At 37.8% G+C, this 23,685-nt stretch overlaps 1 protein-coding gene across 40 annotated transcripts in view; it reads right to left on the minus strand.

Moving 5' to 3' along the window:
• The window catches only part of LOC116052148 (neurexin-1a), a 269,327-nt gene that overhangs the window by 29,626 nt on the left and 216,016 nt on the right, over positions 1-23,685 (minus strand). For 30 of the 40 annotated variants that reach the window (XM_035992628.1, XM_035992630.1, XM_035992629.1 and 27 more), the window contains 3 exons: positions 13,129-13,300; positions 6,495-6,584; positions 4,786-5,105 (listed from right to left, as the gene is read on the minus strand). In XM_035992628.1, coding sequence (XP_035848521.1) covers positions 4,786-5,105; positions 6,495-6,584; positions 13,129-13,300 — 582 coding nt within the window. The remainder of the gene's footprint in view (positions 1-4,785; positions 5,106-6,494; positions 6,585-13,128; positions 13,301-23,685) is intronic. The other 10 variants (XM_035992650.1, XM_035992649.1, XM_035992653.1 and 7 more) reach the window with 1 other exon arrangement.

The following is a 23,685-nucleotide window of genomic DNA, read 5'->3' on the forward strand; positions in this document are numbered from 1 at the left end:
ATACTCGCACATTTGCAGCTGTTGTTGTCTAAATGTTACCTAAAAAATATATGAAAAAATGCAATGACTGCAATGTTTACACAACTTTGTTTTTTGAAAGAAATTGAGATATCACACTAAACCTGACCATCAGACCTGTGTGGGTTGGCAGTTCGGGTTCAAAACTGACATCAGCAGATAGGGTACTGTATATTTCAAATTTGTCTCCAATTAGCACAAAAAAGTTCACTTGGGGGAAGCAATAATTTCCCCAAACAATAAATAAATGAAGCCAGGGTAGAACAGTCTAAAACATATCAGTAGACAAGAGAAGCGAGTAGCATTTCTTGGTGTATGTGTACAATAGCTGGTCCATTGTTTGTGAATGCATACACAAGTGCATTATGGTTTAATTAGATGTGACAAGGCACCGCTACAGAGAGCAGACACTTCATTAAGACATGACAGTAAGGCCCTTAGAGTAAGCTACCTCCCCTGTAGGACAGGAAGCACACAGCAGAAAAAGCCACTACAGAGATTATTTGACATGTACGAGCCAAGTGTGGGGTTCAGGTCAGGAAACCTCAAGATATGATAAAAAAAAAGTCACATCAGGCTAGGTCTAAGTAGTATTTACCATCTCTGTATTTGAGTGGGTTTTAAGTCCTAGAATTGAATCAATCCTATAAGCAAAGGGGGAGTTCTAATAACTATTAATAACAATTATGACTCATCAGCTTTTTCCCATGGTGCATTTCTTTCCTGATTAGACCAGTGTGCTCTAAGCTGATAATATTCTTTGTTGATAAAGCATGAGTGGACACTGGTTTCAGTACAATATATGCAATAACATGATAACCCCAGTCAAGCATTGAAAGAACGTTTTGATAGTGCACCTGAGAAGGTGGGGGGGGGGGGAACCTGAGATTCCCCCCCCCCAGGACCCTTGAAAATGATTATACTTATGATGATTAGGACTGACTTTACCCTCTAGGAGATGAGTGGCTAGTGCAAGAAGACATACCCTAAATCTACAGAGCCAGTTCCACTGAAAGATTTAATTGTGCTGGCATTTTGACCATGACCAGTGAGACAGCAGTGTTTGCTGAAAACTTTTTTTTAAATGTTTTTTTTATTGAAGGCATGCATTTAGTAATCAGATATCAGAGACTAGGGATTATGTGTACTCATAAGAAAACTAATTTTTGAAGATTATTGTATCAAGCTCTGTTTCATTATTCTCTCACCATTACAATCCTGTGGACATCAGTTTACTGACAATCTGTTAAAGAGACAAAGTTCAGTTATCTCTCGCTTTTTTTTTGTCAATTATACGTCAATATACGCTGATCTAACAGCGTGAAGTGTGAAGAATTTGGTTGAATTCCTCTTTTAACTATGCCCCATCCACACATTCTGTTTTGTGTTTCTGGGTGCCATGGTGAATGTAAGTTCAGTATTCAATCTCCCTTTAGCTCCCTTTTGGCCTCCATTAACTCCTGAGGGAAAAATCTGGCTCTTAAGCTGCTAAATGCTCCACTATGTTCACCAGCTAGTCACAGTCACTTATTGTTATTTAAAACTAGGCAGGCAGTGTCTGTGGGTTCGTCACTATGAGCAAAACATTTCCAAAAAATATGATTATAGGTGATTTAAATATTGATATTGAAAGCAATAGGCACTTACAACAAGTGAATTTGCCTGTATTTATGTGTGCTGAGTTAACTCCAAAGTATCTTGACCATTACCTCTTATTGCTAGACAGGCCTATAAAAGGTCTCAGATCTATTTGTCTTATAATTTTTGGATCCAATTGCGCTCTTAGACAGCCTGATCTACATTTTCTGGAGGACCACTTTAACCAAGTTTTAATGGTTAAAGGCTGATACTGCCGCCGTCAATGTTAGCCATTCCCTTTCCAGTGGGGCCAGTTATACTAAAAATGTACGTGCCTCAGTAATGTCAAGCTCTCAAGATATAAAAGCATTCACTGAATTGCAATTGCCATCAGTGTTGAGATGGAACATCTGGACAATGATTAAAATGCTGCCTATTCAAGGGAAAGGACAGTGAATGCATTTTCCAGAGACCAGACACAATGTTTTTCTAAGAGTAGTGTCCTGAGACAGTAATGTCCTACCTCGGGTAGCTCTCCATGGGAAGGTCATCACGTTGAATAAAACTGAACGCATTGACATCTCCCAATGCTCATGTTTTTGCATGCCTCATTCATCTCTCTGCCTACATCACAGAGCAACTTTTTAATCAATGACCTTTCTTTCTGTATGAATGCATTAGGTAACACCTTAGCCAACACAGTTAGCCTTGACTATTCTCCTTTTTCCAAACTTTTAAATGTCACTTTAAAAGGTGAACTTGCCACATAACTTGAAAGTACAACATCTCTAAATTAATTTGGCCAAAATCATCACAGTATCACCACTAATCTGCCTGAAGCCGTACTGATACACCACATACTTAAAAAAAAAAACAGGCACAAGTAGATTCTCAACAGAGTATCTAATATACAGTTAAAAAATTAATTAAACTGTATATTACACTGCTTAACATCTAAACCAATAGCTGTACACATGAATGCAACGAAGTAAACTGTAATTGATTAAACTATTTAAGCATAATCTGGTTAGCATAAGGGCATAATATCAGATATCCAAACACCAGATCATATCTAAAGCAGAAAATATGTTGTGAATATTAATAAATATCTATGTAATACACTGCATTGCTAAATTGTCATGGTCATTTATATCACTTCATTTCTCCCCAGATGAAAAGGCCTGAAAAAGGCAGGCATCCATCTTATCAAGCCTGTTCCTTTCTGCCAATCTCTTGGTTCCTTGGTGGCAATTTATAACACCACATGGCGCTGGGATATAATTATAGTCTATTGTGTGATATTTCGCCTGCATTACATGCTCCTGCCACGGTTCAGGAACCTTGCTGAGTCTGAGAGAAAACCATTCCACTGGATCAATATTTATGATTCTATTATTTGTCAGCATCTGCAGACCTTACACAAACTGTTATAATGGTCAAAGACAGAGAGAGGGAGTTAGCGACGGCCATTAATGTGGGTTCTTTACAGCTGCTGAAAAAAAAAAACATTAAAAAACTAGGTGCAAATTATCTATGAGTTTGTCATTTCATAATATGAGTTGAACAGGCTGCTAAATTGACAGAAAAGCATGATTTTGTTTTGCTTTGAATATAATTGATCTTTAAAAAAAGCTCTACATAAAGCTTAAGCATGACTTTATAGATACCTAAACGTTTAAGGCTTTTTATGCTTTCATTAATTTTCATAAATATGAAATGGTTTTAAAGAACTTACTTCTGAACAATGAAACTAATCAACACAGCATTGCACTTCAAAGGCACTCAACATTTTTTTCTATAATCCTTGAAATAGTTTGAGACGTACTGTATGTGCATTAACTGTTGTCTCAGTGAGACTGTAAAGGCAGAAAAAAGTTATACAATCTGTCAAAAAAGAATTATTTGTGTATATTTTTCAATATGAAGTTAAACCCACTCCCTCCTGGAGATGCTAAAATCTTCCTTTAACCAATCCAATTAATCCAAAATGAGTTCAATCCAAAGTGAATTGAAACTATATTTGCAAAAGCTGATTAACCCCTGATTCAAGGGTCATTTTAGAATACAATTCTGCTTCATTTAAGCTACTATGTATGTTTTTCCTGCAACTGACTCACTGAATATTTGAAATTCTGACACAGATTTTAACGCTGTGTGTATACTCTTAGTATCTTCATGGTTTCAATTATATATTACTTGCTTTCTATCAGGGCTTACTTGAAATATTCATATAATGTAAAATGCCCATTATTTAAACAAATATAAGCTTTGTGTTAATCAGCTTTGAATGCTATAACAGAGCAGCTTTGGCTCCATAACAATTAAAGCACATTTCTTAGTTCTCAATGAGGTCACATTTTGATTGGATTGTACAGGCTGAAAATTTCCTGGGGGCCGTGAAGCTTCTATTTTTACTTGGTATGAACAACACATGAAGCCATTTCCTACATTCTGACTATACTCTTTGTTGTTCAGTGCTCAGGTATTCCTAGATTGTAATGAAGTTTGTTGTAAGCAAATTCCCGATGCAATGATGCTAGTAAATAATGACATTTTTTGAATTAGCATTTACATTTTGAGAACTTTTGAGAAACACACTTGGATTAGGAATTTGATTCTTATAGACACAAAGAATTTCTAAATAGCATAATAATTATTTTTATAGTGTTTTTCAATGTCTTCTGTTTTCGGCTGTGTGAGAATGGTCTGAGACATACATTTTGTGTTGCATTGTTTAGTCACACATGGTGATATTTGAGAAGTAATATGCTCCTGTACATGCCGCACGGCTCATACAGGGCAGATAAAGATGATGGAAGACCACTATGATGATTATCACTCTTACACACACACACACACACACACACACACACACACACACACACACACACACACACACACACACACCACAGTGCCACATCTGATTGCACGGGGAGAAACGCTCCACAGTGTGCCTGTGGTCCCACTCCCAGTGGTGGAACAATGCACTTATTTCTCATCAGTTTTTAGGTCAGAGGACTTGAGAAAAAGGAAAGGCGTGACACCATTAAGTAAGGCAAATGCTCCACTATATAAGAGCATAATGATGAGATGTATTATATGAATCCGGGATGTGCTTAACGTCATGCTGTGCATTGTGAATATTTCAAAATGGATTAAGTTGAGAGAATAATTTAGAGATGATCTTACCTGCTGAGGCTCTCGTGGTGTAGTCTGTTTGACTCGCCTGCTGGATGCCGTGGTGGTGGTGATCTCCATGATAGACGTGGACGTTTCCGAGCGATTGGCTGTGGTGCTAGACTGTGGCGTGATAGAGGAGGGCGACTCCCCCACAAGCCGCACGCTGCCCTGGATCCTGATGTTGGGATCCCCCTCCGCAGCCATGTTGAACACCTTCAAGCCATTATAGTAGAGGCCCGAAAGCTGGCCCTGAAAGGATCGACTCCGGTCTCGCTCCCAGCCCCCAATCTGTATAGTGGTTTGGCTGTTGAAGATTGTAAGCTGCCGCCCTGTGGGAAAACAATGTTACATATATACAAGAATGTTGGTCTGTGGACTCAGCCACTTTTACTGAACAGGAAAAAAAAAGACTGAGACACAGATTATTTGCCCAGTGGCTAATGAGACCAATAAATTACAGGTTGAAGAGGCAAACCCTGGTAATTTATTGCAGTAAAAATGATGAGATGCCTATGAAAATAAAAAAATTAAAACATGTCAAATAAAAAAAGGATTTAGTAAATCAATGCAGCTTTGCTAAAAGGGCAGTATAATCTAAAATAACAAGAAACAAGATTAATCATACGTAGTAATGTTATGGGAATGCAATAGAGTTAACTACACTTAAAAAAGATAACATTATATTGAAAGTAACATAAAAGGACAATTTGCAGGAAATTGCTTGTGCAATAAGACAAATATATAAAACATTTGTCTAACAGATGCCAAAAGCATATTTCTTTAGGCTTTGTTTATGTTATTCTGCATTCTTCTGTCAAATTGTAGGAGTTACAAACTTGGTATAAAGCAAGCATGAAAAAAAGAAGCCTAAAATGGTTAGAGGCTGTGAGAATTGGACTTTTCTTGTGTGCAATCTCACAGGATGCAGGACACACTTCAGGAAATTTGAAACTATTCATCCTTTTAGCAAAAGCAACCAAGGAAAATAATACTTAGAACGGATATGGTTGGGCACATGGAAAACCCAAAAACATTTTATGACAGCACTTTCATAACGCAAAACAGAAAAACAAAAAAACAAAAAGAAACATAAAAAATGATAGGGCTTATTTCACATTTTAAGTAAAAAATATGAATTTTTTATTGAACTATAAAAAAACAAAGCATGCACTCAGTTTGTTTTATATTACAGTTCCTTGGTCTAATGCCCTATACATATTTACAATGTCTGTTAAAGGGACTCAGAATTCTGATGCCAATTCATATTGCACTCTATTTATCAGCTAGCAGTTTAATCACAACAGATCAAATGACACCAAGTACTGTACTGTACATGTTTCAAAAGTGTTTCAAATAACACTTAGCAACTAATGAATGATTAAACAAGAACTTTTAAATTGATCATTTAGATGTTTACAATACTTTATAGACATTTTAACAATGCTGATATTACTTCAGTAAGTGGATTTAAATTCATATTTACAGTCCCTTTAACCTTAAGTTGACAATAAACACGTATTAAAACAGCTGACATCTATAAAATAAATACATTATTATGAAAAGTATGAAATACTACAGATTAAATTTAACTGTTCAAATCATTTAGTTTTTAAAGTTTTACTGAACATTTATTTTTTTAGGTTTATTATTTACAAAATAGTGCTACAACTTGGTTATGATCAAATTATTTTATTTAAAATTTTAATCAGTGATTTTACCTTTGTCGAGTAGCCATTCGTCAACTACTCGACCAAGTCGGTATGGGATTCGCTGTCTAGCAATCGCCAGGCGTTCGTTATCATTGTTGCCTTTAAAGTTTAAAGAGACATTTCAGTGGTTACAATCTGTAAGGTCAAAGGTTAAATGTTCATACTTAATGCTGGAGCTATACAACTGCACAACGTTTTTATAATTTAAAAAGTTTTGTATATTTAAAAAAACAATATTTACTAAAAACATTATTTGAACAACTCATTTCACTCCTTTTATTTTATTTTAGCCAACAAATTAGGCCTATATTAATTGAAAATAAGTGGACTAGCACGCAAACGTTTCATCTAGGTTAATAGAGCTATGTTATCAACCAACCCATATTACAAATGTATACATTTCCATTGCAAAATCTTTACCCAAATCTTTTCCATGCCATTAGTCTTTCCCCTCTATATCTTTTTAACTGGCTTTTAAACTAGTTATATACATTTTCAAAAATAACATCATTTAAATGTATTGTTGAATCAACCTTTTATGGTTTAAAGGACAATTTAACGTAAACATATTACAAATGCCCACCCCATTTATAGATAGCCTAATTGACAAGAAATAATAAGCTAATCGCAATACAACAATTAACACAGTATACATTCAGAGCATCTGGTCAGAGAAAAGTCAGAAGACAATGTCAAAGTAGGTACATACACTGTAAAATCTTTGATAAAATGGCTTTGACAAAAGCTATAAGTCATAGAGAAGGAAAAGTCATTTGACTGTCTAAATATTGCATTGATGACATCGAAGTCAGTGGAAAAAATTATTCAGAGAATAAGCCAAAAAAATTGCGACAGACAGAGCAGCTAGAGAAAAACTTCACTCCAAGATTGGAGGGGCACTTCGGCATTAATGAGGGCAAACTCTGCATCACCATTTGTCAAGGCCAATAACCTCTCCAGAACAGAAGACTTTCAGTAAAGTGGCACTGTCTCGGAGTGCTTTTCCCCTGGTATTGTCTGCAGAGATTGAATTCAGTCAGCACCATTCTTCGGCAGATTGACAATGTTTGTCCCATCAACTATATTAATTCAGTTCTTGCAGATAAAAGATCCGGTAGCTAACAATGATTCGGTGGAGAATAGCTTCGGAGGGGAAAGAGTCAGAGAAATGAAGGAAAGGAGGTAACCTTGTAACAGATGCACAGTTGGTCTGATGAAAGGTCTTAGAGGTAAGAAGACGCATAAAAAGACATTTTTTAATCGCATCAGCTTGAATTACTGTAGAGGATCAGCTACCAGAAAAGGGTTTAAAGCTTTTCTATACAGCTCATAGAATTTGGCTGCAGCTCATTGTGCCCAGTTGGAACACAAAGGCTTGTGAAGGAGATTTAGTGGAACACTTCTTCCTCAACACTGACATAGACAGTTCAGACATTCTGTATTACAACAAAACCACACAGGAACACTGTGTATGTTATTTGAAGTCAATCTCTGAATGCAATTTAGTGAGCCACATTTCTAAAACAATGTCCAGTTATCTGATGTGATACTGCACATTCAGTACACATACTTAGTATACCCATTTTTCATATTTCTATACCCTTTTCCCCTATTAATCATGGAGCACCTTCTTGCTAAACAGAGTGCAACCAATTTATGTTGAAGGTGACGTCCATGTGCAGGAATGTCATCTTCAACATAAATTGGTCACAAGTTTACATGTAAGTATATTCATGCTTATGCTGATTCATGATGGACTGTTCCAAGGACAAGATTGGCAACATTCTATATCTTTGAAATTATCAACAAATCCCATGAAAAGACCAAAAACAATGTGTTGGTCCACTCCGACTACTCAGGCTGAGTTCCAAGACGTAAATCTTTAAGAACGGGTTACAATTATAGAAAAGGCTTAATGATTTCCTCAAAAAGCTGGCCACTGTAGTTTTTAGCAAATGTCACTCAATCATGAGAAAATAGTGCATTTGTTGGAGACTATTTTTAGTTTGGTGCTCTGGTGAGTTTTTTTTTGTGATTAACAATTTAGTATTTATTTTTAACACAACATACAAAACATACAATTTGCAACATGAATATATCCAAACCCCCCGTCACCACCCACCCAGACAAAAAATAAAGAAAAGATGACACAGTAACTACAATATTCAAGATCATACAACAAAATAGACAATAAACTATAGACACTCTGGTGAGTTTAAGAACATGTCACCCAGCGCAACGGTGTAGCTCATTGATTGTGTTGCGTTTTTGGACAACAATGGAGCTCTGTGGCCCAGAGGTGTAAATTATACCAGACTGTAGATACAAAGGCAATACTTGCAGGAACAACGCATTGTTGTTTTTGGTAATTTCATGGGATTTGTTAACAAAAACAAAATTATAGAATATCACCAGACGTCTTTCTTAAAAAAAATTCTATGGTTGTTTAGAATTGTCATACCTAATTTATTCTGTAGCTACAAAAATCACGAAGCTTCCTCCAGGTAGGTGGATGTGAAGCACACCAGCCTCCAGTTGCTTCCAGCTTATGTAACGTCTACCATACTGCCTGCTGTTGAACGCACACTGTATTTTACCTTATGCAAAGAGCCCTGCACCACCTAATTCTTATAAGCACTGTGCATGATGGAAGTATTACACACAAACAAATAATAAACAAACAAGCAAGCGCACACACACAGCTGTACTTCCTTACATTTTGAATGTGTTAAATTAATGAATAATCCATGACTTGCTGTTGTCATGGAGCATTCAAGGGCTTCGTTAATTCCTGTCACCTCCATTTGTCAGTGATGGGGTGTTAGTTATGTCATCTCTCCGTTTTCTGCTACTGAGACACTTAATCTGAGGAGAGGTCAGCATCAAACTGGGCTCTGGAGAACAGTTAGCTTACAGCTGTTGGGAGGACGATGAGGACACATACGTTTAGACTGAAGAAGAGCAACACTCATTTCAATGTGTTGATGAAGAGGGCAAAGAACTACTAGAAAGACAGTGTCAGATGGGCAGGCACATACATCCACAAACACACACACACACACACACACACACACACACACACACACACACACACACACACACACACATTTATCCTCACCACCGCTGTGCCAAAATCCTTTACTTTTGTGCAAAAACATGTTCCATTTTCAAAGACAGTAAGTGCTTTATCCTTTTGGCTCTGCACCCCGTGGCACACCAAGTCTATCCTTATACTGAGGTTAATTAAGTGTGGATATAATCAAGGTCTGATCGTGTATTGATCCCCACTATGGGACACCGGAGTGTTAAACAATGCTATCCCCTGGGCTTCGATGCAGCAGCAGAGCCCATTCATCCTGCCTGCGAGCGAAGCCTGTGACTGCTGCTCAGTGGTGATTTGGTTTGGTATGGGACAGCCTGGCTTATCTCCTCCGCCAGGCAGCAGCGATTCAGCTGAGCCGTCCCAAATGACCCGCTTTGCCCTCACTCACTTGTTTTCTTTTTATTAATAAAGTGGTCTGATAAGGTGGGAGCTTTATATCATTACAAGCCCTTGGACACTCGCCACATTAAATGAACAAATATGCAAATTCTTCCTCTGTTCATGGAGCCAGGAGAATTAAAAAAGGAGGAACCTACACAAATCTCACTATTATTTTTTATTATTCTGCTCCCTTTTTCTACTCTGACTGTGGCAGCCATTGCACCATTTTTTAGGCATGCTCAGTAATGACTGCTTGCACAATGGGCTGAATAGGCTCATGGATAGAACAGAGACGAAACCAGAGCAGATAGGACGGAGCTTTGATGGATAAAGCTAACCCTCCTCCCCTCATATCCCACAAATCAGACTCCACACCGCAAGGTGGAAAAACCGGACAGAGGTTGAGATCCACAGAGGGGGCAGGGGTGGACAGATCGAGGTAAAAAGGACAGAAAAAGAGGGAACTGAGAGCTTAGGGGAGTGGAGGGAGAGCTCTGTAAGTGCACCACGCTCTGATTATAGTAAAAGAATAAGGCCAGAGACTTGTCCATTATCTTTGTGTGCAGCGAGTGTTAGGATCCGATAGGATACTGCGTCGTACCCTGCAGGCCTGGCAGCACCATTGTGTACTTCCATGGACAAGACTCGGGAGAAGGGGCTGATTTTTTGCTGCTGCCCAGCCTTTTGTATGCACTGCAGAATGAAAGCGGAGAAAGAATAAAGGAAAGAGAACCAACCTACAACAAATAGAAGGCTAGTATGTGTCTGCGTGTTTTGCATTTTTAGATTCTAATAATTGTGCTAAAGACTTTTAATGGCCTATAAGTATGCAGTACGAGACTTTTTAATGAGATTACGAGGGCAGAAATATAGGCCCTGGTGAAGCAATTATTTCCTTGCTTTGAGAATGATCGCTCCCTCCCATATAATCCCCTACTCTCTGTCATTCTCACTCTCCAGCCATCATTTTTATCTTTGCTGTCTACTCTTATTATAATCACTGTTGTTCTGTATGTGGCCTAAGAGTGGCTGAGGGCTGCTATTATGAGTGCGTTAGAGGCATACATGGATACTAATCAAACTACAGGCGAGCTGAGAGAATAATGGCTTTGTGTGCTGGGGGTGAAGGGAGGAACTGTGCAGTTATTGTGATTGGGTGTAATTAGTCTGCAACGAGCCTAATAAGGTAGCTGGACTTAGCATTGTCACTGATGCATGATTGGTGGGGATGAGATTGGTCACTTCTCCCCTGCAGCATTCATAACTCAACACATAACATCAGAGGTTTTTTGTTCCCTGACGACAACTTAACAACCAATATTAAATATACTGTGCTGTTTTTCATTGTCAGGCATGAAATAGTCCAATACATTATTAACTTTCCGAGCTACTGTATGTAATTGAGCTGAGTGATAGTGTTTTATCAAGTGGCTAATTTTATATTGAGCTGAAGCTAACCCTATCGTGTTTCCCTCTGCAGTATTAAAACCTTCAATAAGTGACACCTATATCCCTCATCTTTAGTGTTGCACCTTTGTGTATTAAACACAGTTGTTTTAACCAACTTCATCCAGTTTAGGAACCGCCCATCTGTATGTATCATAGGCGTCTTGGGGACTGTTTGAAGATTGAGATTGTAGCATCCAGGCATTTAACCCTGCTGTGCATTCTGCCATGTCCACAACATGTCAAAAGCCATTAGCTTCCTTTTTCCCCTGAGGCAAGTAGCGAGGATTGAGTCCCAGTCATAAAAACCTCTTTCATTTGGATGAATGCACTGGTCATAGCTAAAAAGGTCACCAAACATTATGCAAAAGGAGAAGAGACAGGTTGTATTTGTCTTCCGTTTGTCCTTCTGCCCATTCATGTCATGCTCACAATCTAACAGATGTTTTTGATTTAGGGCTGCAGTTTTTACTCTTGTGGAGTAAATGCTACACTTGTTTGTGCAGTAATTTTGGTGTGTTGATAAAAGCATTACCGTACAGTCATACAATAGTAACACTCCTTTAATAATCTATAGGTTTTGTCAAAGCCTTTAAGCAGTTAAAAAGTTAACCATTTCAACAACACAAGCAGTGTTATTTAAATTATTTTTTAGAGCCATCATACTGCTAACATCTTGACATTCTACAGAATCATACCAGTGTTGCTGAGTTTTTTTTCATTTCCAACAGTAGATTGCGTCATATTTTCACTGACAAATATGACGCAGAGCTTGCATTTTCCCTAATGTGAACCTTCACTTTCCAGAGACAAAGTTGAATCAATGGACGTTAGAAGTTACCACTACACTATAAAAGAAAGTGCCAGTACAAGTATTCCAGCCATATAATGTGGAACCTATTACATATATTATACTTTTGCAATTACTAAATACTGATTACACAGGCCAGTAATAAGGAAATTCATCTTCCACAGTCATGTTAACTGTGTTTATGGAAAGTGCTACACAAATGAAAATGATTATTATTAGTAGTAACACGCATGACAAAGAAAATTAATATAAATGAGTAATTGTGGTGTATGCTATAAAAATAATGTATAAGTGCATTGTCATGGTTAAATGTAGCTGATCATCTGCTATCTAATTCCGAGTAAGCAATAGATTAATTCAGGTATTCATTTAGTTTGACTGTGTTATTACAGGTTGGTCTACCCCGTTGCCTTACTTCACTCAATCTTCTGTATTGGTAGAGACATAAATATCGAACTGGCACACAATTACTTGCCACAGTAAAAGTGGTAATTTGTCTATTGATTTGACCTGACTGTGAGCACACACTGTATGTGGATTATTTATGTATATGGGGAATATAATGCAGACATGCAGACAGGGTGGGTGGTTGCCCTTTTATATAGTTTATATTTTGGACTATGGGAGTGGTTAAGTGCAACCCATTTACATGGACCTGGGTTGTTTAACAGCATTGATTAATGTTAAGTGATAAACATCAGAGATGAAAAAAACTCAACAACACACATTTTTCGTAACAACTGCTGGAAACAGAAAGATAAAAAAGCAATTAAAGCACATGCCAAGTCAACATGAAAACATCCGAACATATAAGACGTTACTAGTGGGCTTGATAATCTCTTGGTCATTTAAGCGCCTTTTAGAAGTATCAGATGTAACTAAAGGCAAAGTGGGTGACTCACCTGTGGGGTAGCGCTCAATGACTGGCAGGTCATCCACCTGCAGAGTGGCATTACCCCCACTCCTCGTAAACTTCACTATATGGTACTTTCCGTCATTTACAAACTTTGATGTCTCCTCAATATTAATGTCATCGGTTCCAACATTAAATACAACGGCAATGTTTCCTTTTTCCTGAAAAGAGAAGAACACAGAAAAAAAACAACTTTTAGTGACAATAAACATTAAGGTTATGAAATGCCCAGTGTTGATAAGGGGTAGCTGAAGGGAGGGTTTTCTAAGTTTTTTGGGGGACAGTAGAGGTGTCTCTTTAGTTATTGAACGTTATTTGTTGAGCAAGTCATTAGTCACTAGCAGGTACCGTCTTCACTTTATTCTGCATCTTAATAAAGCTGGAAAGTAAAATGTGTCAAGAAATGGTAATGTGTCATATCAAATGACAGCTCTTGGTTAAAAAAAAAAGTCCTGTCCTGTTAGCTCACGTGGTTGAGCGTGCGCCCCATGTGCTAAGGCTCAGTCCTTACTGCAGCATCATACAGTCCCTAAATAGGTCCATACCCATTCATAATATCTATTTATTATATAGAGAGCAAACATCTATTTTTGAAACACCTTGTTTTGCTTGTTTTGATGATAAAATATATATTTCAATGTACAGTAATTCTGGGAAGACAAGTCACTCAAGTCAGAGGATAAAGGGCAATGGTGACGTATTACAATATAACTGCATAGATGACTTGGAATAACCATGACTGAATTATACAAACTATTTTCATAAACTCAGCTTGTATACAGCATTTATTCTGCATTAGCTAGACTGCACTTTTCATCGTTGGCATCCAGCTTTAAGAAAGGAGCCATATGGTTATTGCGTTTAGGCCTGGAGCCCATTTTAAACAAGGGAAGAGTCCAGAGGAGGACCCGGGTTGGCACTGACATCCAACAAATTATGAACATACTGCAATTAGTGTTTTGAAACAATTAACAATTTAAATTTTTAATTTAAGTGTAATAAGAAAAGCATTTCAATTGTGCACACTTTTTTACTCATTAAAAGACTCCATAGAATCATGATGAAAAAAGAAAACATGAAGAAATTGTACATTACGTCATTAGTTTTTCTCTGTGTGGCGTTGATGTGGCCCTATGGTATTTACATCTGTCAACCCCTAGAGTATCATATATAGTAGCATATGCTCTCCTTGAGGAATGTTTCTTATCACATTTTTTTTGCAATGTGAGATATTATTCCAAGTGCACATAAGACCTGCTAGAATGACCATTACGCAGATTAATGACAGCCATACCGACCATAAGTGTTGTTCTTAAACATGCCATTGCTCTTCTTAAAAACTAGAACATTTTAACAGCACAAAAATGCATTCTGTGAATTTTGTCCTTAATTGTTTTCATGACAGTTCAATAAATTATATAATTAGTGGGTAAGAGTATCCCCTCGAGATCCAGGGCTCTATGTACCTGTTCTGGCCTTCTGTGTGATGCTGCCATCTGGTTCTTTAAAAGCGCAAACATTTTTCTCAACGCTTGCAAAGAGGATATTACTGAATCTGAGCAGTTTGTGTGAGACTGAATCAATAAACTACAGTGAATACGGACATCATTACACTGAGAGCATAAAAACATAAGCATGGACATTACTGTAAGAGAATGTTTTAAAGGAAGTTTGAACCCAGCTTAGCCTCAGTCTCCTCAGATCAACATGCTGTGGTAATCTACTCTAATAAGCTTCTTTAACAGTAAATGATCGAATGTCTCTGAATCCCACTGCTTAATGCAGCTAAGATGAGTGCAAATGGTGGTGCAGCCTCTCTCCCTGCTTATGAGCTGCAGTGAAAGGAGCATCTGGTTGGAGGCTCAACCTACTGTAGCAGCGCAGCACTCTGCATGTCATTATCCAGTCAGCACAGCCAATACTACACTACATCTCCATCTCTCTCTGACTCTTCCATGTGCACACACCGACTCTTTTCAAAGCCCCCCCCCCCCATACACACACACACAGAGAGCCCAGTTCCCTTAAAGTGCAGAATGAGTCGAGCATGCTCCAAGAGACAGAAGCTAAAGTGCAATTAAAACCATTTGTAATGTGTCACACCACGTTATCAAAACTAGGACAATTGTATGCTTTGTAATGTTCTTTCAACAGATTATATAATCTGATGCATTAAAGCTACAGTACTAACACAATTGACTTACTCCTTGCGGGCATTAACACCAATCAACAAAAACTGAAAAGCAGATGGCTACAGTGAGTGCAGCTCACGTCAGATTTTTAGAACTGAATAGGGGAGATGATCTGTAGACACTTGGGTTGTAGTAAAACCTTGTGTTGGCTGCAATCTGTGTCATTTTAAGAGATTTGCCCCTCTTGAAACCCTTCAGCAAGATCCATAGAGACAGCAGCTCATCAGCAGGACTAAATGCAGCAAGAGACACCATGAGCATCTGCCATCATCAGACCTCACACCATGGCAGATTTCACACAAATTCCTAAATTTCAAGTCCTTGCATATACAGTGAATATAACATGAGACTAGAATCTGATATTCCAATAGGGAACTTTCTTTCAAGGACTACCACACACTGAACACATTAATTCAGAACTTTTAAGTGCCATTGCTCTTGGAAAAAAAGACAGAAGAGACAGAAAAAAAGGTTTAGTGGAGGGACTAACCCAATTAAATTCCTGCTTTTAATAGCCTCCTTCAATTGACTTTTAATGTTCCCCATGGTCTCGTTAATACATTTACTGCATTTAGTCACAAACTGCCAACTCAAATTTCCATAGCATAAAAAAAAACCTACTTCTCACTTCTCTACTTTCACAGTCTTGAAAGAGATGAAGAGGTAGATGAAAGGGGGGGACATACAAAGGACAAAACTCAAACCATCAGATTTACGGAGTCAGATATCAGATGAAAGATAAGAGCTAAATCTTCAGGTTGAGAAAATAAAAAATATACATTTTTGACATGCTTTGAGACCATGTTTCTCCCAGATTAATGTGAATAACTTTGTTAACTATTAACTATTTGTTTCTAAATAATAATCCAATAAATTTTAGCATTTCCTGAAATTCAATCTACTTAGACAAGTAGTTTCTCAGTTAGTTCAGCACTGAGAGGAGCCTAATCCTGGAGCTCTAATAGGGTGCAGGCTTATGTCACAGAGTGATTGATAGATGCTTACATAAACCCAGCCCATTACACCCTGTACAATTTTAGGGCTGCTCACTTGGTAAGTGCTGCTCCCCCCAGGACTGCCCCCCTGGGAACATACTGTACGGTGCACACATACCGCACCCAAAGAACTCAGCCCTGCCTGACACTCTGCACGCTGCCTTGATTAATTGCTCATCAAGCTGCAATAGAGTTTAATTAACTGATGAAGTTGATCCACCATTCTCCTCTAATCTGCTCTTTTTTATGCTTCTCATCCTTGCAGCTGGAGGGTGGAGTATCTGCCGCACTACTCGTGGGTGTCAGTTTCTCGTTAAAAACTTCCAATCTGCACTCATTATACAACCATAGAGATACTTGTTTTACTAGATTTAAATCGGCAAAATAGCCTCTGCAGACAAGATTTGGGAAATTATTAATAGCACTGAGGAACATCATTTTTTTCTTCCAATCAAGTCAACAAAACCATGTCTGAACAAATATAGTTAAATGCTTCATATCATTCAACAAAATTCCCTTAATGATAACTTAGGTTGTAAAATTCCAAAAAAACTTAGAACCTCTTCATGACAGTGGTCCCATTAATAATACGTCCATTAATAAATACATAATTTTGTGTTTATGTTTTATGTTTCCATTAATAAGTAAATAATTTTGTGTTTATGTTTTTGTTTATAAGGATATGGTATGTTGTTTATTATCTGCTAGAGGCTCATACAAACCAAGTGCAAAACAGAAACAGTGAGTTAAAAGGATCCCCACGCTTGGAATGGTTCACTGAAGCGAGCATATTTCCCATGCCCACGTAAGGACGACGCAAAAAAGAAGAAAAGAAGTGAGAAGTGGTATTAAGGATGGTGCCGAACCTCCTCTCCAATATCTACAAAAATGAACACCACGGTGTAGGCTGTTATGTTTTACTTGTTTACGAGTCATTCATGTTGACAACCATTGTGCACCCGTCACATTTCATATCTCATCCGTCCGACGCCACGGGACTGCAACACATCTCCCTCCAGTGCACATGTCTGAGGGATCTGTTGGCAGGTGGGAGAGCACCTCCGTCATCCCTTCAGTGTGTGTTTTGCGTGTGTGCGTGTGTGTGCGTGTGTGTGGTGTGTTAAGGGGATATTACGCTCTCACTGTAGAAGCTAAATGTCTTAATGTAGCTAGGGTGAGCAGACTGTACTGTTCACCTTATCTTTTAATTACTTCTGACAGTCTTCTGCTTCTCCTTTTTTTAGCAAAGCTTAGTTAATGAAATTACAGACATAATGGAATAATTAGAAGATTTTTTTCCCCCTTACAGCATGTGGTTAAACAACTGTACATTATGCAATAATCCATCTATACACCTGCAATTATGTGTATATGCAATTACTCGGACATAATTTTTTAGAGTGTAGTGAATTCTTAACAAACCTTGAGGCAGTATACTGTACAAGCACTACTATACTATGGGGTTGCAGAATTGCAGAATTTTAGCCTCATAAGAGCACCGTATGATACATTAACTCTCTAATAACATGAACAATTTAATGATGTTATAAACTGTGACAAAACTACAGTATATTGTCTCTATGGGAAACTAGTGTGGTCTGTCTATTTAATTTTATTTCACACTTATACATAAGAAAACTAGAAAGAAAGATAGAAGAAAAACTAAAAGCTCAAACTCCATTTACCATATACAAGCCTTATCATATGCAATACAAATGACATATACATGCAGTACAACCTTATAGGTCTTACACATACTGTGTCACAAAATATCACCTCATCTCAAAATGGACAAATACAAGTCTAAAAAATATAATGTTCTGCTTTTGGAAACATCTTTAATAACATAAATTAGGGCTGTCAAAATAACACGTTAATTTCGATTAATTAATCTGAGAAAAAATAACACGTTAAAAAAAATAAAGCAGATTAATCCATTCCATATTGAACTTTGACCCGGAGCCATTCTAGCCACCATTTGACTGTAAAATGAAGGAGAGAGACGAGAATGTGGTGCCTGGATCATTAATTGGAACATTTACTTATAAAAATCTTCTTCCTGAATAGGGTTGGGTAACGAAATCCGGTGCTAATACGGCACAGGTGCCTTCACGACCTGTATCTACCGGACCGAATAGCAACGCGGATTTCGGCGCCTCATTTCGGTGCCACTGATATGTCTGCGCTTCTCTCGGATGCTCTGAAACAGACGTTACAGGCAACAGAAACATAGCTGCACGTGATGCTAGTTAACACTATACACAGCAGCTAACGTTAGCCTACCGCTAGCTAGTAGCTGGATTAAACACGGTTACAATGCTGACAGCTAACGCTAAACTGTGTAAAGTGTGACTGTATTTTACTGTAGAGGATTCAACACTGGGATGTAACAGTCTGCAGCTGCTGTTGTCGGTAAAACACAGACGGTGCGTTCAATGAAACTGGTAACCTACAGTCTCGTGGTGCATTCAAAGTTGTTGTTAAATGCCCTTTTCCTATCTGGTGGTTGTTTTTCTCATTCAACAGCAATTTACTAGTGAAATAAGTTATTGTTATAGTTATTGCATTATTATTAAATCATTTAATTTTGACCATATGGCCTAGCAATAAACAAGCTGTTCTTTAATGTTGCCGACTGTTGTTTAGTACCCTTCTTTTTTTTTTTTTGGTTAAGGCACCGGACAAAAATGATGTATGCGATTAATTTAGATTAATTAATCACCGAGTATGTAATTAATTTGATTAATTATTTTAATCGATTGACAGCCCTAACATAAATATATTCTTCTCTATCTGTTGCAATCTGTACATACAGTACACTTTTACATACGGTTTCTTGGCACTGTCTGACATAAAAATATGTATTTATTTATTACTTTCTCAAACAAATAACAGGTTTAAATGAATTCCAGGACACATCTTTTGGTTATATGCTCAGAGTAAGTTCATGGAAGACTTCTATGCTTCACATTTCTCTCACTCCCATCTCCTCATCAGCTGCATTGTCATCAGCTGAATGTGGGTGTTTACTCTTTCAGTTAAACCAACCAGATTTTGCCACAATCTCTGTGAGCTATCGCGTTATTGCATTCAAACTTTATATCTGTTCTACTCTCTGCTGCTGTCAGTTGTCATTTCAGGCAAAAACGTTGCACCCCTCCTCCACCCCATTCACCTCCAGTTCTCATCATTCCCAGCACCCAGGGTTCCTCGATCATCAGAAGCCCCGCTTCCCATCACATCACACCCAGATCTTCAGGCTCTTCCTTTATCCCTTCATCACCTCCACCAGTGTCTAGACTCCATCGGGGGGATATTCCTATATTTCCACGGCCTCTATACTCCTTATAATTTAACATTGCGATGGACTCTAACATATCAACCTATCATGCACCATGTTCATTAAACTTATTTTACTCTTAAATTAAGTCTCTCCTGATTGAAATCACTGTTGTGTGACCCAGATAATGTAATAGCACAGCCTATGAAGTCAACCATGCCTCTTTATTATCATAAAACATTGTATTATTTTCTTAAATGAACATAACATTTACAATCGTACAGTAATATATAGCCCTCTGGAAAAAAGGTGGGTGGTGGTGATGGTGGCAGATTTCGGGCCAGAAACACGAGTATGTTCAATTTCTCTGGCTTGAGACAGCTAAAGCCCAGGATGTTTGGAGTTGCTATGGCAACAACTGACAGCTGCCGCTAGCATAGCATAGCTCAACAGTCTAACCAATAATCACTTTTACAATTTCAATTTGGCACATCTAAACAAAATCAACAATTACCATCAACATGCATTCCCCTTAGGACCTTAGCTAATGTTAGCAATTAACTGAGGTTAAATAAAGAAAGTAATAATAAAAAAAAATTGCAATTAGACAATTATGTAAATGTTACAGACCTAGCTATCCTGTTGATGACGTTGGCACACACATTAACATCCTAATATGGCATGCCTGTAAGCAACTGACATTTTGTACACATAGGTGAGCAACATGCCTTTACACAGACCTTGATATTAATTGGGCATATGAAATTGATTTAAAAGAGTGTGATACATACTGCGTACCTTTCAACATTTGTCATTATATGTCTTTATCATCCATTAAATCACTCGTAAAATGGCGGCCAAGTGATTTGACCTCATCGTTTACTTTAAGAGCTTCCCCACTAAAGCAATCATGCTCTGTTTGATGTTAAATTTAATGTCAAAGTCAGAACCATACTGGGAACATGTAATTATTGTGATAGAGGAATATAAAAAAATCCCCTGCATACATAAAATGTAATGATTACTAAAAACACAAGCCTGTTTTACAAGGACTTAACTGCCTGGACAAGTGCAACTGTATCTCTTACTTCCGGTCTTTTGTAATTTAAGGGAACACTTGGAAGCAACTGTAAGTAAAACTATGTCCATGGATTCTGAGCTGCATGTTAGTCAACTTTTAAAATATTTTCTAAAAGTGAAGTTGTTTCAAAAAGGTTGCCCACCCCCCTCATTTCGCTATCGTCTCGGAGCATTTCCATTGTAGCGAGGTGGTGAGGTTGTTTTCTATTGTCCTTTTTATTGTGAACAGCGTGAATTTTTGTTTCGTAGGATAAAAGCAGAGATTGACTTGGTAAATATGGATGATGCTCAAAGACTGAGATGGCTGTTCACATATGAAACATATAAATTAGCCAATTATCTAGATAAAGCTTGGGAGAAGAGGGAAAAAGCTCTTTATCGAGATGAATTGTAGATGAGAATTTGTTGTTTGTGTGTGGTGTGTGTATGTGTATGTGTGTGTGTATATGTATATATTTGTATTCATGTATTTCTCCGAATGATTTGTATATGCGACAGGAAGCTGTCTGTTAAATAAGTAAATTTGTGGTGTCTTGTAATCCCATGTGGGATGGGCCAAGATGTTTGGCATGACACAGAAATAAAACATAACTAACTAACTAACTAACTATAAGGGTGCTTGCCGGGAGCTTAACTTATTTCAAAATCAAGTCCGCCGGCTAAAGTGCCTTATTATCTGTGAAGTTGGCTTGAAATTGTTTCCATTGCTAGGAGACTCAATGAAGTAGCTTTCTGTTAGAGAGCTTCAGCAAATACCTCAAGTTAATAAATCATCAAGCCAGCCGCAGCAGCGGTTGAAGGAGCGCGCTAAAGAAACAGGAGACACACTTCTATTGTAATAAGGGAAAAAATATTTAAAAAAAATATGCTTAGGTATAATGCAGAAGCACCTTCTTTGTAAGATTTAGCAAGAACACATACATAACCACCATGTGTTTTTACACAGGGGGAATGATTGCAACACAAATACAATGTTCTACTCATTAGTGCTACAAGAGTACTGGAGTTCAGAAGTTTACATTTAGCTGAAAGTGACTTCCGTCCCTGTAATGGGAGCTGGACAGTAGCACTTTTGAAAAGGCACTGCCTGCACTGTCTTTTCCTGAAATGACATTTGCTGTCTGTCTATGCTGTCTGTCTATGCTCTTCTCTTGCGCCGTCTTTGGCCCACCTGTGACACATTCCATCAAGGGAGGTCAACAGATATCTGAAATTTTGTTCTCTCTCGCTCAAAGAAATCAATTCAGGTTTCAGGTGATTCTCCTGTCTGTCCACTTGTGACAGCTAACGTGCAATCGGGGTTAGATGACCTTCATCTCTGTCCTCTCTGCCAGGACTTCCTGAGTCCCCCCTGAGCACAGTCAGAGACCAGCTCACTTCATCTGTGAATTTCATACAGCACGGCTTTCTTGCTAAATAAGATCAAATATAAGCACATGTGCGTTTGGGGAGAAGAGGGATAGTGCAATCACCTTAGTAAGAAATAGAAAAAGCTCAGAACTGGGGACATAGGCTATGCCTGAAGGCAGGGGACATATGCTATGACTGACCCTTACTCCTCAGAATGACTCACCATGACAAGGATACACATCATGAAACACATTTTGTTGTGTCTACTTAGATTAGCTCTAGTTCAAGAAAACAAACAGATGACTAAGTCCTGCATGTCAATATGAAGCAGAATTTAAACTCTAGATTTAAGTGAAATGTTGGTGAAATGAGTTGCAGATGTTCTGCAGTCTCAAAATCTAATACAGAGACCTTTAGAAAAGGTGTTAGTATTTTGAAGGTTTTCACTGAGCCAGGTTTCTTGGTATGAGATTGTTTCTCGTAAACAATCAATCCTTTTTTGTCCCACTGAGAACTGTTCCACTGTTTTTTGTCACTGTACGTGCTCCTCGTGTAATTATGTGACAGGTTTGCTAATCTCGTAAAAAGGTGTCACACACATTTTACCCCAGTAATGCAGAAACGCAATCTTAACGCAGTTCAGCTAAATTATGTCACATTTCCATAATTCGGCATTGTGTTTTTGATTTATAATTGTGTAATTATATGGGTGACTGATATAACAATGAATTAAAAAAAACAGAAAATGTGTCATCTCGACTGGCATACACGATTCATCTATGTATTTGCGCTCATAGCTTTTTAAATATCAGCACAATATAGTATAACAGGGTACAGCCAATGAGAGTAGACATTCATTCTGACTATAAACTGCCATAAAACATTTAAACTCTCAAAACGGTTCTCAGTTTTCTCATAGCGCCACTATTGGCTCAGTTTGAGATATAAAACCCAGCTGGAACTAATGTAACCAGCAAAGCTCTAGTCTTTCCTTATGACACATCAGTCATACTGGTGGACTAAAATAAATGGACTCACAGTATGAAGTGACAAGGTTGCATAAGGGACACATTAGCTTGGCATCATTGCAAAATGAAGATCTGTTGGTGTAAAATGTTATAACAGTGGATGTTCACGGTTCATGCAATTTAGTCGTACTGAGTTAAAAAACAAACTCATTCAGTTTTGGATTGAAAACAACAATCCGTGGTCATTGCTTATGTTGTAGGCAATGACAACTAATTTAGCTGAATATTGTAAAAGATCTTGATGAAGTGAGTGAAAAACAAAGCTTCATGACATATTCCCTCTAAATTTCCTCTTTACATGCAAATAAGAAACTTTAAATCTGAAATCAATTTCACATCTCTCTAATACAGAAGTCATTATAAATATACAGTATACACAAAAAGATTATTGTTGGAAAGCTCTGTTTCGTTTCTGTACTGTAGCTCATAAGAGAAGTGTCACAAATACAGGGATGTAGAGACTTGGAAACATATTCGAGGTATTGTTTTCTGCTATCATTTCGGTTATTAATGGTTATAGCGGACAAGTTTTTCATTAGATTGTGGATCAAGTTTGCATCTTTGCCTTCTCGCAATATGTTGAACCAGGTAGAGCAATTTATAAAGGGCTAAATCTCTATA

This window comes from Sander lucioperca, chromosome 15, assembly GCF_008315115.2.
Source record: "Sander lucioperca isolate FBNREF2018 chromosome 15, SLUC_FBN_1.2, whole genome shotgun sequence".
NCBI classification, from domain to species: domain Eukaryota; kingdom Metazoa; phylum Chordata; class Actinopteri; order Perciformes; family Percidae; genus Sander; species Sander lucioperca.